Here is a 15,911-nt window from a genome sequence, read left to right on the forward strand (position 1 = left end):
AAAATTTGGATGAGCATTTGTATTCAGCCCCTTTACTCGAATATCCCCTAAATAAAATACAGCGCAACCAACGCCTTCAAAACTCACCTAATTGGTAAATCAGAGTTAGCTTCTGCATTTAATCTCGGTACGTTAACACCTGTCCTGCAAACCTAAGAGGAACGCAGACAACGTCCCAAGCTGTGAACATCTCACAGAGAAAATCTGAAAAAACGGTAAAATCTTCTTTAAAAAAAATGGTCATCCACTTGAGCTGACGGGGCGAGGGGACCGTAAAGCAGCCATGAGGCCAATAGGTAACTCTGGAGGAGCTGCAGAGATCCACAGCTGAAGTTTGAGAATCTGAAAAGCACAAAGACAGTTTGCCAGAGATACAATGGCTTAGATCAATGGCCTAGTCAAAGTCCAGACCTTAATAGAGGTGAGAATCTTTTCGCCGCGACTTGAAAATAGTTTTTCCCATGATATGTAAAACTGGCAGAGACATACATCCTTCTTAGATTCTCCTTTGTGAGCAATTCTCAGGACCGCATATTGTTTTCCTTCCACTACTGTGTTCTGTTAGTCTGCTGCACAAAGTCCAGATAAAACCCATTAAAGGTCTGCTGCTGTAGCATGACGCAGCGTAATAAAGTTCAAAGAGGTGTGAAAAAGTTTGGAAGAGTCTGCAGCTTTGAAGTGGGGCAAAGAGTCGTGCTAATAAGCCAAACATTTATCTTTTTTAATCATTTAGAATCAATTCACAGACTTTTCAGATTTGTTATATTTACAGTTTGTCTTGTCTTGTCAAATACTGTGAAACAGTCTGTTCTGTGGCACCCAGTGGCCAGCACAGCTCATCCCCCCCCCCCCCCCCCCCAACATGCGTGGGTTTTATCTATTTCATACTTTTTTTGGCCTCACCAGCCTCTATTTCTGCTGCACTTTGAGTTCTGTGAATTACATCCATTCAGCTTTGCTGCTACTTTGCTGGAGTTGGAGCAAAACGTGCCACCACGGTGCTCTCTGGGCAGCTTGAGAAAACGTCCAGATGGATCACGCATGATCTGTAAACGCACCGACCAACAACATGTACTCTGATGCACTTTGACGTCGAATACTGGTCAGATAACGGTGAATAAAAGGGATAATTCCTTCATTTCTGCTGGATTTACGTCTTTTTTTACACATTTTTGTCTCTTTAATGAGTTATAGTCCTTGAAAAAAAAAGAGTCATAATCAGTAAAAGTCAGGATTAAGGTCTGGGAGGGGGGTGGAGGTTAGATTCAAAGGAAAACTGGAAATCGGTAAAAGCCAGAAAATGCTTGATCGGTGCATCTGTAGTGATCTAGTTTTTTTTATTGTCCACAACGAACAAACCTAAGACACGACATACATGCAAATTAAAGTTGCATGTGAGTCAGCTTATCATGTTGAATACTCCCCAAAAGGTGAGTGTGAAGGCGTGTTTGGTATTCTGGTCTGGATGAGTAATCTTCTGTCTCCGCGCTGTCTGCTGCTGTTGTGCATCAGGACTCGTCATTGTTTCTAATTCATTACAGCTCCTCCAAGTCATGCAGCACAAATGGCTCTCGCCGCCATATCACCAGCTCCTGTGTGTGTGTGTGTGTGCGCGCGCGGGCGTTTATATATCGGTTCCCACTACTGTTCATATCTTCTTCCAGCAACACTGTGACATCACATCTCTATTCCTGGTGTCCGTTTCTGCAGCCTAATCCTGCAGACATGATGTCATTCATCCTTTAAACGAACATCCTGGCAGGCCGTGCTCCAGTTACAGACACGAGATGTATGAGTGCGAGTGTGCGAGTGTGTGTGAGAACAGAAATCTGACAATTTCACATCCGGCTGCGTGGCTAACGAACCGCAAGAGCTCTCTCTGTCCTTCTCCCTGACCAGCATCTCTTCTCCTGTCTAAGCTTTCAAGCTCCATTAGCCGAATCCGTCAGCCGCCGGTGCCGAACGGCGGGCCGCAGAGCGAGCCCGAAGTGTCACGCGTTGTCAAAACAGCGCGCGTCTGTGCGCGAGCGGTGAGCCGTGTCCGGTTTCTACCTTTGTAGGGGTGCACCATGCCCTCCAGCATGGAGACCGAGTCGTCTGGCTGGAGCTGCAGGGAGACGTCGCCCACGGCCTCCACCAGGTCGGAGAAGAAGTCCGCCACCTCCCTGCAGTTCTCCAGCAGCATGTAGCGGTCCTGCCTGTTGGTGAAGTACCAGTCACTCAGGTTGGCCCTAAAAACATACAAACACAGCAGCGTGACTCAAAAAAGACAGTTTTTCCAGATATTTTTGTGCATTTCCTTCATTATCTTCACACATTTTACCATCATAGGAGTTTCCTACAGTTTAAAGTCCTTTCAGATGCTGGACGAAGTGTTGGATGGAGCCAGACAACAACTTGTTGCTGCACACTGCCAGTCAGCTGGCTGAGAAAATGCTACTACGTTTTCCTCATACTTACAGAATTGACCGATTTGGCTTTTGGTGGCAAAAAAACTAACAAAAAACTTTAAGCCGAGGGATTGCTGCCATGATGTTTTATATACAAACAATTAGATTTACATTTTGCTATTAAACTTCAGTAAATATACCATTATACCATCAAACTGTGGTATTTTTTTTTATTGTTTTAGGAGAAAAAAAAGGGAAAAAAGGGAAAAAAGAAAAAAAAAGGAAAAATAGAAAAAAAGAGGAAAAAAGGAAAAAAAAGGGGAAAAAAGAGAAAAAAAGAGAAAAAAAGAAAAGGGAAAAAAGGAGGAAAAAAGAGAAGAAAGGAAAAATAGAAAAAAGAGGAATAAAAGGGAAAAAAGAAAAAGGAAAAATAGAAAAAAAGAGGGAAAAAAGGAAAAAAGGAAAAAAAAGGGGAAAAAAGAGAAAAAAAGGAAAAAAAAGAAAGGAAAAAAAAGAGGGGAAAAAGGAAGAAGAAAAAAAAGGGGGGGGACCGTGGTATTTTTTCTCAATCTCATACCAACCCCATGCCTTGTGTAAAGGGGAGATTTTATGTCACCTGGAGCTCAGATTGTAAAATTAATCAGGTTAAATTCTGCACTTTGATTGGACCGTTGCAACAAGACGGTTCTTTTCTTTTTCAATCATTCTGTTGTAGATTTTCTGAGGGGTTTTGGACATAATTGTCTTGTTGATCAGGTCGCCAGGTTCTGTGGCCGTAAAACAAGCCCCAACCACGAGTCGTTCTCCACCGTGTCTCAGCCTGTATGATGAGTTAGTGCTGGCAGTGCTGAGCATCACAGTCAAACTCTGAACGTTTGACTGTGAAAAAAAAACAAAAAAAAAAACAGAGTTGGCCTCATTTTTCAAAAGGCTGTTGTTACAAAAGACTGCTTGTGTGCAATCAAGCTATGCGGTCATGTTCCTTTTAAAGAGCGCTTTCCCGACAATCCTTCCAAACAAGCCGGACTAGTTCATTCCCCTCCTAACTGTACTATGATTAACTAACAATTAGACACGACAAGGCTTTGGGTTTCTGCCACATGATTGACACGAGGGGCAAAAAACTATGACAGACGCAGCGCTTGAATGCAGAGAAATCGTTTAAGATTGTAGAGGAGAAACTGTATCAAGTTACAGTCACGAGTTACAGTTATTAGTTTGACGTTGCCAAAGAGAAAATGCTCTCTTTTCACTTTTAATTTATAATCCTAATATTTAAAAAACACCTATCTGGCGAAACACAAGAGGTGCTGCAAATCAAACATTAACTATGAAGAAACTATGAAAAACCAAAGATTTCTTACAGAGTGCACAATTAGACAATTAGACAATAACATAAACAATAAAACAGAGAAAAAATAAAACATCACTCAAACCATCACTACAGAAGTAGAGTTAAATATAATAGTCATAGTCATCGTCCAGGTCATGGTCATTCCAAAAAAGTAAAAAAACCCAAAACAACTGGACTTTTTTCCGAACTTTGAAGACGTTTCGCTTCCTATCTTCGAAGTCTTCAAACTTCGGAAAAAAGTCAAATTGTTTTGTTTTTTTTACTTTTTTGGAACAAGCCTCAGTAAGATAGATATTTGGGTTGTGCTTTGATTTATTGTGTAAATGCTCAAAATGCAATGAAAAGCCCAAAACTGGACAAAAAAGAGGCGGACAAATAATAAAACAAATTTACAAAGAAAGAAAAAAAAAATCAGAACAATAAAGTTTCTGCCCATTAACTCAGAGAGTTTAAGCTCTTGATCAAAGGTTGACGTTTTAAAGTAAAAACACCAAATGGGTCAAGGCAAAAAATAACAACCTTTGAATCTCCAGACTAACAGCACAAGTGTTGCTTTAGGAGCAGGAAGTATAAAGGAAATTCCTGCAAGACGAGCAAATGTCTTGAAACAAATGTTTTCATATCAGTGACTGGAAATGGTTAGTTAACCCAGTTTAACCTGCAGCTTCATGTAACACATTGTTGTGCCAGACAGGAAATGAACATAAATCAAGATAGATCGAGTCCAAATTGCGTTCTGATGTCTTAAATGTGTTTAAATGTTCGCTTTGGCACACGCTCAATGGCCTCACTTTTTCCATCGCAACCCAAACGTAAGAATAATATTTTCAAACAGAGGAATTCACCGACTGAAATCCAAACAGGAAGCCTTGGAACAACCTTCAAAATTGACAAGATTGAGTTTCAGAGGCGTGAGAGCGGACAGAAGATATGAGATGGGAAGGTGTGAAGGATATCTAGCGCAGCCAAGACTAACCGATCACACAGATAAGCTGCTCCGTAAGGCAGTAATTACGAGCGTTAAAGCCAGACCCATCCTGCTGTTTAGAAAAGTACGGCAGGAAAAACTTCCTTCTCCAACATGATGTATGAGTTTGCCTGTTTTTGACCTGAAGTGGAGTGAAAACCACCGCGGCCCCCAGATTTAAAGCACACTCAGGATTTCCATTTTCTCCGGAAGGTGTCAGAAAGTCCGCCGAATGCATTTCCAAGCAGTGGAAACACCTGCTCTGCGTGCTTTGAATAAATGTGCCCACTGGTCAAGACCCTGAGAGGCAGAAAAATCAAAAAATCTTAAAAGTATAAGTCAGAAATAAATTACAATTGGCTTTCCATTGTTTATGTCACTTTTAAACACATTTTTATTACACAAAAACAACATTTTCAACATTGCCTCTGGAAGTGCTCCGAATGTTTCATCATCCATAACACATACGGATGATGAAGCAACATTTGAAACTGCACCACTATTTAATATTTTAGACACAGGACGGGCAACTGTCCTGATCAAACCAAAATATTCCTGAATATTTCAAACGGAACACATCAGACGAGGAACGTAAACACTCTTAGATCTTTCATGCATGAAAAGTAGCTACGCCTTTGACCAGCATGGCAACCATTGATGTGAACACAGTTACAAATGTATGGTTTGCATTATAAAAATAAATAAACAACTAAGAATAACCAAACTTTAAACCTTCCTAATCAGCTTTGATTTTTTCCCCCCTCTTAGTGTCTGAGCCAAATGAAGACCGGAGTATCAGCAGTGTAGCTTTCTTTCTTATTACATGTGTATCATTAGCTTGAAGTGACGTTTTAGAGCAAAGAAGCAGGTGAACGATACAGACAGCTATATCCATTTATGCTGTTAAAACTTCACATGTAAAACAAAAGATTGATGACGTGTAGTAAGGTGAGACTTTTAGCTTCTTCCTTTCACTGCTGCGATATTTCACCACTGAACGACTCACTGATTTGAAGTATTCTGGTTTACGGTTAATTAGAGAAATGGGAGCGCTGTCATTAGAGAAACAATCTGGGACAAACCAGAGCCCAACAATTAGGTCTACCCGAAATTCTGCCCGACGTTTCGTTTCTTAGAATGACGATTTTCGTCACAAGTGGTCTTCTCCACTGTGGGAAATGACATGCAGACTGCGCCTGCCACAGACTGGTTTTAAATACCTGGTTGGGGTGCTGGTCTGTTTGGACTCCAGGCTAGACAACATTTCTCCTGAATTCCCTCTCCTCACTGGATAAACCACAATTTAAACCCTCACTTATGACCTCACACTGTAAATGGAGACTTTGCCATCTACTTTTTTTTTTTCTCGGGTGGTTTCGGAGGCCCTTTTATTCAACTTTCCGACAGCCTTGAATTAAAGCCTACATACCCGCTGATGATAACGCTGTCGTCAAACAGGTAGACCTTGATGTGCTGGACCCCGATGGTCTCGTTGAAGCGATCCGGCACCAGAAGTCGCAGCAGGCCCCTGAGGTCCGGAGTGTGGTACAAAGACACTCGCATCTGAGGGCCGAAGCGCTGCAGCAGAGGCAGCAACATGGTCCGGGAGTTGACCTGACCTGCACATGAAACGAAGTCCACACCAACAGTGAAGAATGGCGAGCGCTGAGATCTGGGCTAAACAACCGCGGAGAGGTCTAATGTAGGTCAACCTCGTGATCCACGCGTGTAATCCAGCAGTATGGAGACTTTGAGGTCAGCAGAACGACCGTCTTCCTTTGAATGTTGGAGAGCTTCCTCCATGCAGTCCACCTTAGTGGGAGACAAAGGTGGAATATGTGTTTTTAGACTTAGATGTACAGAGTGCATACAGAACGAAATTTTGTTGCATACAGCTTGTAAATTGCAGTATAAAGTGCAGCAGTGATTAAAAAGTAAACAATTGAAATGTAAACAATGCAGGAGAAATAAACAGTTTGTATGTGCAGAAATGATGCACTGCAAAAACGGAACTAAAAATAAGTAAAATTTTCTTAAAATGAGTATATCTGTCCTTGATTTGAGCAGGTAAATAAGATGATCTGCCAATAGAATAAGATTTGTGCACTTAAAATAGGAACAATTCATCTCCATCATCTTATTTCAAGTGCAGAATGTCTAATTATCTTTATTTAGGGGTCAAAATACTCATTCCATTGGCAAATGATCATATTTACCTGCTCAGATCAAGGACAAAAACACTATGTTTAAGAACATTTTGCTTATTCTTAGATCCGTTTTTGCAGTGTGGTGCAAAAAGGCATTTGTGCAAAAATGCATTAGATGCATTTAATAACACTAAAGGGAGTAACAATGTGTTATTTATGTTAATTACTCTGCAAACCATAAACAGTTGGTTGAGCTGTGCTAAAAGCAACAAAAAGATGTAAAGGTGGCCAAACATTTATGCTGAATTTTGTCCCATTTCAAACGTGCAACGAGACTTGAGACCAAATTCTTTAACAGTGACTAAGTTTGAGAATTTTAAATTGAACACACTTAAATTTAGCTTTTCACAAAGTTGGATAATTCAAAGTTTTAGGCAGTTTTATTATTCTGCTAAAAGAAAAAGAAATTAAAGACATGCTAGAGCCTCAGAGCTCTTCATTTATTCAGATATGTAAATTTGATGACCTTCCCTTTCCAAAAACGAATACAGTTAAACTCATTTGAGTCTAATGCAGTTTGTTCAGTGAGAGAAGACATCCAAACCTTTAAGAGATGATAAATTAATAGTCTTTCGTAGTTATTATTTCTAAATTCTTGACTCCTCATAAGTCTCCCAGTCCAAAAAGATAGAGACAACAAAAACATCAAACTGTCTTTTTTACATTTCAAAACATTGAAAATGCAACTTTTTCTTCCCTTCTCCTCTTTCACCTCTTCTGGCTCTTGCATGTTCATCCTTGTGCCAAACATAAAAGCAAATTACTCTTCAACGTGTCATGTTAAGTGTCTAAAACAAAGTTTACATGTGGTCTTCTACAAGATAAACACATCTTGCTTTTAATTATTGGGTTACTGTCATTTCTGGCCCCGCCACATAAGTAAATACACAGTTCAGGCGTGACTGTCGGTATTAGCTCAGGACCGTTTGTGGTCCTGAGTCCAGGTTTTACGCTGAGACGACACCTGCAGTTTGCATTCTTCAGTCCTAACCACAGCCGGTGCCCGAACCGTCACACCGGATTGAATTTACTTTGTTTCGTGCATTTTAAAGCAAACCCAGACTTAAAAGGCGAAGGATGAAGAAAGAAAGCAGTCTCACTGCACCTTTCTGACTCACATTTCTAGTCATCCATCATCCTGTTGCGTTACAGAGTTTAGCAGCTGATCTCAGTGCGTTTAACGGTGATTAAACATTTTGGCCTCTGCCTACCTTTCCATTACTGGTCATTTAAATGAAAAAAAAAAAATGAAAAAAAGAAAAGAAAAACAGCTGAATATGAGTACTGGTCCAGACTGTGGTTTGCTTTGGTTTCGTGTTGTTATGCAAGGCTTTCCAGGCACGAAAAACAGCAAGCCCTCACACGCCAGTGCTGCTCTCCCATACCCATAAACCCTTGCATTTTGGGGTCATTCTTTGTAGTTTTGGCCTGCGCTCTGCTTTTCGTTCTGAGGGGGAAAAAAACATTGCGGTCTTCTTGGAGGAGAAGTCTGACTCATATTTTCTGGCATCTCCGAACAGTCATTTGGCTCGCTCCCATGCCGTTACGGCTTTGTTCTCACCTGCTCTGAACTAAGGAAGCATATTTAAGAAACAAATTTAATTTTTTTTTTTTTTTAAATCACCCTCACCAGTTCCTGCTCCAGCTGTCCTGTTCCCAGATACAAGGAAGCCATCACCACTCGCCTCCGTGCAGTTCGGATGCGGGCCTTGAGGGGAAAAGGGATGCACATAATTCAGTGGATGAGGATGTAATGTGTGTGGGTTTTAAGATGCTGGTAAGCAATGAGTAATACATCATGAAAGCCTATTCAGAACCATTTTAACAGCTTCGCGAACATGGCCTGGATTTCTAAACAAATAAAAGTTGATTCATAGGATCAAACTACAAACATTCAAAACATTTAAATAAATAATCCTACACGTTTCCACGTATTCACATGCTTACGGAAGAGGATTAGGGCCATTCAAAAAAAAAAAAAAAAAAAAAAAAGTCTTTTCAATTCTGATTTTTTTTCTCAGAATTCTGGGATTAAAGTCAGAATTGAATAGACTTTTTTTGAATGGCCCTAATCCTCTTCCGTACATGCTGGAACAGCAATCCTACTTCCAGCATACTCTAGTAATAGTTGCAAAGATGGTCTTTGCTAAAGAAGGGTATATGCAAGCATGTTGGTGGAAAGTTTAGTGGAAGAAAAAATAAAGTGGACAAGCAACAGGGTTTAAGTTGGAGATCCCAGATCCAGGGTGTGGAAGAAGAGAAAATAGGCTACAGCTGTCACATTCCTTATGCTAAATCTCTGAATATCTGCAGAATGTTGTATCCAAGCATTTCAATGGAGGATTGAGTCAAATTAAATACTGTGGTAGAAAACGCGCATAAGGGCAAAGACAAAAGGGACTCCTTATCTATTTGGATTAAAGCATGTTTTGCATTTCATTTAAAAATAAAAGTCAACGTCTCTGGAAGAAAGTCCCAGTATCTGGAGGTCCGGGGTGGAGCTTCCAGTCAGAGATGACGGTGGGAGCCGTGCCATGTGCTGCCATTGGTCCTGGGCTTGGTGCTTTATCAAACCTGAAGTCAACACAGCTCATCTACCAGGAAATTTAAGAGCTGTTGTTGCCTTTCTCAGCTGTCAAACTTTATTGGAGGCACTAATTTCATTTTCCAGCAGGACTTGGCACCACGACCAAAAGTACCAGTACCTGCTTTAATGACCGTAGTACGACTGTCCTAGATTGGCAGCAAAGTCATCTGAACCCAACCCTGAGGTGAGAGTAGTGATTCTGTATGTTGTGCCAAGAGTTGTAGCAACATTGCCACGTTCCCTGAATGTTCCTCTATTCTTGACTCATTCGATTAAATTACATTTGATGAACATTTTTGCTGCAGTTCAAGTCCTATTTAACAAACTTCTCATTCCACATAAAGAAATATTTCGTCAATAAGAACAGTCCTTATACCAGAAGTTCAGAAACACTCCACTGCATATGAAAAACTTCAAGATAAAAGTTAAAAACTTTTTTAAACTTTTATTTAGGTCTGGAATACGTTTTAAATATAAGCGCCGCTAAGAGATTACAAAGTTTAGGGTTATATTTTAATTGTGTTTTTAAGGAATGATTTCACTACTACTGGTTCCGTTTACTCCAAAGGTTTGCCTGCTTTGTGTTTGTATTGGCTAATGAGGTGATATTTTATTGCTTTTTCTTTATGGCTCAGTTTCGCTGAATTATTGTTTATAGTCACTGAGCAAATACCACGGCTAAGTACGAGAAAATGACAAAATATAGAGCAGGAGGAATCTTGCTGTAGTTCTTTTGCTCTTGATGTGCAAACAGAAAAACATTTTGACCTTATTGAGGCTTCATAATTTGTTACGCAATACAGTAAAATAAGTATTAAAGTTGGGTAAACAGTATGATATTCCAAACAAAGCAGATCCTAAGAGTAGCATGTTTAAATTTTATCAGGCTACTGCAAACATCCATCCATCCATTTTCTAACACATTTATCCCTGTCGGGGTCACAAGGGGTGCTGGTGCCTATCTACACCTTGGACAGGTCGCCAGTCTACCGCAGACTGCAAACATCCATTTAATTATTCATATTTTTTTATTTTTTTATTGAATATACTAAAACAATTAAACAGCTATTTTTGATTTACGACTGGTACACAAATCAGGGTGAGTAAACCAAGCCGTTATCAAGACCAGGGCAGCCTGGCTGCCATAAAATATTCCTGGAGGAACGGGAAGATTTGCATGATTCAATACAACACCGTGTCCTCGTCTGCCTTTATTATTACATATCACATTAGTTTCTGTTCCTGTCATATTCCCTGAAGTAGTTAATTGTTTTTTTGTTTGGACCAAGTGTAAGCTAATCAAACACAAATGTAAGCTGGGCGTCAATTTTCGAATCTTAAACAGCTTGAAAATGATGTCTCATACATTAGGGCTGTACAATTTTGCTAAAAATCCAAATTTCAATATATTTCAACCATAACTGCGATTTGTTTGTGACTTTTCTCTGCATTAACCACAAGCAACAAAAATGGCCTGTAGATAAAAATGTCTGTAAACAAGGACAATTTAAAACAAGAAATTTAACTGTTTTTATTAATCAGAATATTATTCAAGAGAACAGCTTTCTATTTGGACATCAATCCTTGTTGAACATAAAGTGCAGCCAACAAACAAGTCTATGTATTCAACTGATTAACTGCTACTTAATGCTATGGTGAGATTCCTGAAAGTTTCTGGTAAAAACAGTATGATTATACAAACTCTAAAACAAATAATATAATTAGATTATCTCACTGCTGCAGCTCCCTTCTCCTCCCTGTGGAGCAAACCTACTTTAGAATATTACCGATACCTAAAGTACGTGTCTGATCCATTAATTGTTACATAGCCATAAATTGCTGACCTCTGCGATTTGGAAATTGTGTCTTATTAAATTACAATACAAATACAAATACGATTAATTGTGCAGCCCTATCATGCATATAAATAAAAAACTAAATTAGAAAGTAATTCTTAAATTTTCTTGTTTTAGACAGGCTAGGTGTATGTTGAATTTAGGCATACTGCAGCATAGCTTATAGAGAATTTTTCTAATTAAATTAAAGGACTTACTAATCTTTAAAATAATTTATTTTTTAAACCATGCTGTCACACATTTGTTACCCAACTACACGAGAACTGGTATGGTGTCTTTCACTGACAATACCAGCAAGTAGTAGCGGAGGAGAGCACCTGTGATCATCGTCATTATGAGCAGAATGCACATTTACTTGGACAGGTTTATCACGTTTAAAATGAAATATTGAAATGACAAATCTGCTTCCTTATTTGGTGCAGAAAGAGTGATTTGCATCCGGTATTTAAATTAAGCAGTTCATCATATTGTGAATATGGAATATTAAAAAAACGATTTAATTTGAGATTAATAATCTCTTAACCGGGAGGTCGTCTTGGAACGAGCGGGTTGCTGGTTCGATCCCAGGGCAGCTGTGGCTACTAACATAGCTCACCACCGTCAGGGTGTGAATGTGTGCGTGAATGGGTGAATCTGAGCTTTTGCAGCTGGACGCGGAGCCCCAACCATCCGAAAAGATCTAAGTAATCACAATCAGGAGGAACGCTTGCCGTATATTGTTTTATCTGAAGAGGAATATGTTTTTTTTGTGTTTTTCTTTATGGTCATAGTTCGTGACTAGGCCCCTTTAAGCAGGAGGAGGTTAGGTTATGTATGTGTGGACTGAAATAGTAAAGAATTTAGGTCTAAAAATGTAGAAAAAGTCAAAACTATGCTATGAATTTAAACATATAAAGCAACCAGAATTTCAAATAAGCACAAATCTTTTAAATTTTTTGCACACCCAGCTCTAATACACTTACAACAGCAGTGTATGATTGTTCAGTAAAATAAAGCGATAAAGCTGGTCATTTGTTTCATTGTAATGTCAGCCTTATAAAGATGGATAATGGTAACTACCATGCTTGCAGCCAACACCAGCAAAATATGCCGTTAATTGTTTCAGCGTTTGCCATCCTGTATCCTGCTGATGTTTATTTAGGCAAGACGTAACTGGGAACACTCAACGCACTTGAAGTACCACCAAGACCTTCACGTAATTAAAAGGATTTTTATGTGTAGCGGCAAATCTGTTAATGATTTTGTTGAGTGAACAACTCAAACTGAACTAAAAAGCTGACGTTTATTAACATTATCTTGGTTTAATATTAATTCAGTTAAAAATCCATCTTACAAACTGGATGTAATGTAGCAACAGTGGACTCAACAAGGACTTTACGTCTTAATTTTACTTTACTGCCCTGCTTTACCCGTCAGCTCTCATAGATTGCTGTTTTCTTAAATAAAGGTCTAAAAACTCAAGTAGGCACACGCTCTGTTCAGAAAAGGCAAAAACCCTTTGCAGCTACAGGCAAAAAAAAAAGAAAGGAATTAGCAAACAAAGGAATTAGTCTCAAACAAAACTTAGCATTGGAGAACAGAAAGATGTGCAAATGTACTGCTACGATTAGTGATTAGGGAGATTATTTTTAAGACGCACACAAATAATCTAAATAAATTTGTTATATCTACTGTGTTGTTTTAGACCTCGCTGCCTTGCTGGTACTGGTGAATATTCTGCTTATGCTTGTTTTAAAACCTGTTTTGACCACAGGAATTGCTCTGGCTAATAGATGACGATAAACAAGCTGGTGACGGTGTTGCAAAGGATCACTTTGGAAATTGTGCCAAAAGCTTCTATAAATACAACCAACGACGTGTCCTTCAGATGAATTACACCCATTACCAACAGATCCGTGGGAGTGGCTGTACTGTAATTTACACTCACACACATTACTGGTAAGAGTGTAAATTTGGCAACATCCTTTTAATCAAAGCAAAGGTGTTTTATATCCCCTCGTCTTTGTCACGAAACAAGTTAAGCGTCTGTATTCATAATCCTCTGAGTAAAAGCAGCGGATCAGTGCATGACTTATCCAGATATTATCAAGGTTTCCAATAAACTGAATCGGCAAACAATAAGACGTGTCGATCAGCTATAAAAACATTCCAGTGTGACTTTGCAAAGCTTTGCTATTTGCTCTGTTTATTTTGTATGTTTGCACAAGCACAAGTTCTTTGATTCTGCAGGAGTCACAAAGCAAGTTGCAATAAATGTATGCAAGCACGGCCATCGCGTCCAGCAGTTGCAAGAGATTGTCCTCGCATTTACTCCGGATTAGTGGTTTTCAAATTTTTCTGGTGAAATTCCAATTCAGATTTCACAAAAACAAAGTGAAAAAGAAAGCAACACTTTCCCTCATAAAGACTGAAGTTTATTTTAGTGAATGAAAAGAAAAATGCACAACTTTTTTTACTTTTCCCAATTTTTTTCTTCCTTTATGTTCAATTGTTTTTTTTTTTTTTTTTTTTTTCCAAAACCAAGAACCAGTAAATTGCAATTTTGCAAGAAAAAAAATAAGCTGATTGCTCCATCGGTCTTCATATAGTCAAAAACATAAGAAATACTTATTTTGAGAACTACAAAGTATATTTCTCCCAACAAACCCACGTTTGGTTACCTAGAAAACCAGAAAATTTCTAAAACGCGAATAATTTACGTTTCCACAGACTACAAGATAATCCCTCTGATGGTTGATTCCCACAGTAATCACCATCGAGAAGTACTCTGAATAAACGTGGAATAAACTTGGAGAGTATGAGCTACAGCAAGATTTAACTTCTCATTCAGATTACATTATTTTGACTTTTCTTTAATTGCCAAGGGTCTTTCTTAATGGAGTTTACACACAGTTCTCCCTCTGTCCAAAAACATGACTGTTCGGTTAGTTGTTCTCTCAAAAATAGTTTTATTGTATATCCCCCTCCACCCTGCAAGGATTAGAGGGTGTAGACAACAGACGGATGGATGTCAAAAACCTACATTTCTAAAACAAAAAAAAACTAATTTCTGACAGAAACATTCAGTTCCTTTATTAGTGAGCTGTTCATGCTTTTTGTAATTTGGTAATTTTTTAATTTGGTAACTGTTTTTTTTGGCTAGTTCAAAGAAAATTTACCTCTTTGTAATTATGACACAGGTCATTATCAGCATTACTATTATTATTGATCTGCCGTTTTGTGCCTGTATATTGATCTATAGCCACGGAATAGCTGATTTTTTATCAGGATCTCCCAGCCCTCCCACTCGGGGCACCACAGTTTGAGAATTGCCAACCTAATTGCAAGCATAACTCGTCATTTGAATTGGGGCAAATTGCGTCACGACAGACTGATAATATTATTTCCTCCTTGGGGTTTTCTTTGTTTTTCAGGGAGCAGAACCTACTTTGCATTCATTTGAAGCTATTGTGGATTTTAGACACCATTTTTAGCATATCTTAAACGTCTTCATGTTTGAACAATGGCCTTGAATGAATCTGTCACGGCGTCAGAATGCTGAGTTTTTGTTGTTGTTTTGATTTTCTTTGCACAGATAAAAAGGATTACAAAGTGATGACATTGAACAGATAACTGATGGTATTTCACATGTGACTTTTTTTTTTTTTTAATAGTGTCTTTCAAGGCCGATTTCAATTGTCCGTCCGTCCGTCTGTTGTCTTCCGCTTATCCGGGGTCGGGTCGCGGGGGTAGCAGCTTCAGTAGGGAGGCCCAGACGTCCCTCTCCCCGGCCACTTGGCCCAGCTCCTCAGGAGGAATCTCAAGGCGTTCCCAGGCCAGCCGGGAGACATAGTCCCTCCGTATGTCCTGGGTCTTCCCCTGGGCCTCCTCCCGGTGGGACGTGCCCAGAACACCTCACCAGGGAGGCGTCCAGGAGGCATCCTGACCAGATGCCCGAGCCACCTCAACTGGCTCCTCTCGACGTGGAGGAGCAGCGGTTCTACTCTGAGTCCTCCCCGGATGGCTGAGCTCCTCACCCTATCTCTAAGGGAGAGCCCAGACACACTACGGAGAAAACTCATTTCAGCCGCTTGTATCCGGGATCTCGTTCTTTCGGTCACGACCCAAAGCTCGTGACCATAGATGAGGGTAGGAACGTAGATCGACCGGTAAATCGAGAGCTTCGCCTTTTGGCTAAGTTCTCTCTTCACCACAACGGATCGGTACAGCGCCCGCTTCACAGCAGACGCTGCACCAATCCGCCTGTCGATCTCCCGCTCCATCCTCCCCTCATTCGTGAACAAGACCCCAAGATACTTGAACTCCTCCACTAGGGGCAGCACATCCTCCCCAACCCGGAGAAGGCACTCTACCCTTTTCCGGTTCAAGACCATGGTCTCGGATTTGGAGGCACTGATTTTCATCCCGGCCGCTTCGCACTCGGCTGCGAACCGCTCCAGTGAGAGCTGTAGATCACGTCCCTGATGAAGCCAATAGGACCACGTCATCCGCGAATAGCAGAGACGCAATCCTAAGGCCACCAAAACGGATCCCCTCAACACCTTGGCTGC

At 40.0% G+C, this 15,911-nt stretch overlaps 1 protein-coding gene across 1 annotated transcript in view; it reads right to left on the reverse strand.

Moving 5' to 3' along the window:
• The window catches only part of LOC105928214 (CDP-diacylglycerol--glycerol-3-phosphate 3-phosphatidyltransferase, mitochondrial), a 51,883-nt gene that overhangs the window by 17,901 nt on the left and 18,071 nt on the right, over window positions 1-15,911 (reverse strand). Inside the window, exons 3-6 of the mRNA XM_012865361.3 lie at window positions 8,549-8,626; window positions 6,424-6,523; window positions 6,141-6,330; window positions 2,053-2,231 (exon numbers count right to left, since the gene is read on the reverse strand). Of these exons, the coding sequence (XP_012720815.2) occupies window positions 2,053-2,231; window positions 6,141-6,330; window positions 6,424-6,523; window positions 8,549-8,626 (547 nt within the window). The remainder of the gene's footprint in view (window positions 1-2,052; window positions 2,232-6,140; window positions 6,331-6,423; window positions 6,524-8,548; window positions 8,627-15,911) is intronic.

Source organism: Fundulus heteroclitus, chromosome 10, assembly GCF_011125445.2.
Source record: "Fundulus heteroclitus isolate FHET01 chromosome 10, MU-UCD_Fhet_4.1, whole genome shotgun sequence".
NCBI lineage: Eukaryota > Metazoa > Chordata > Actinopteri > Cyprinodontiformes > Fundulidae > Fundulus > Fundulus heteroclitus.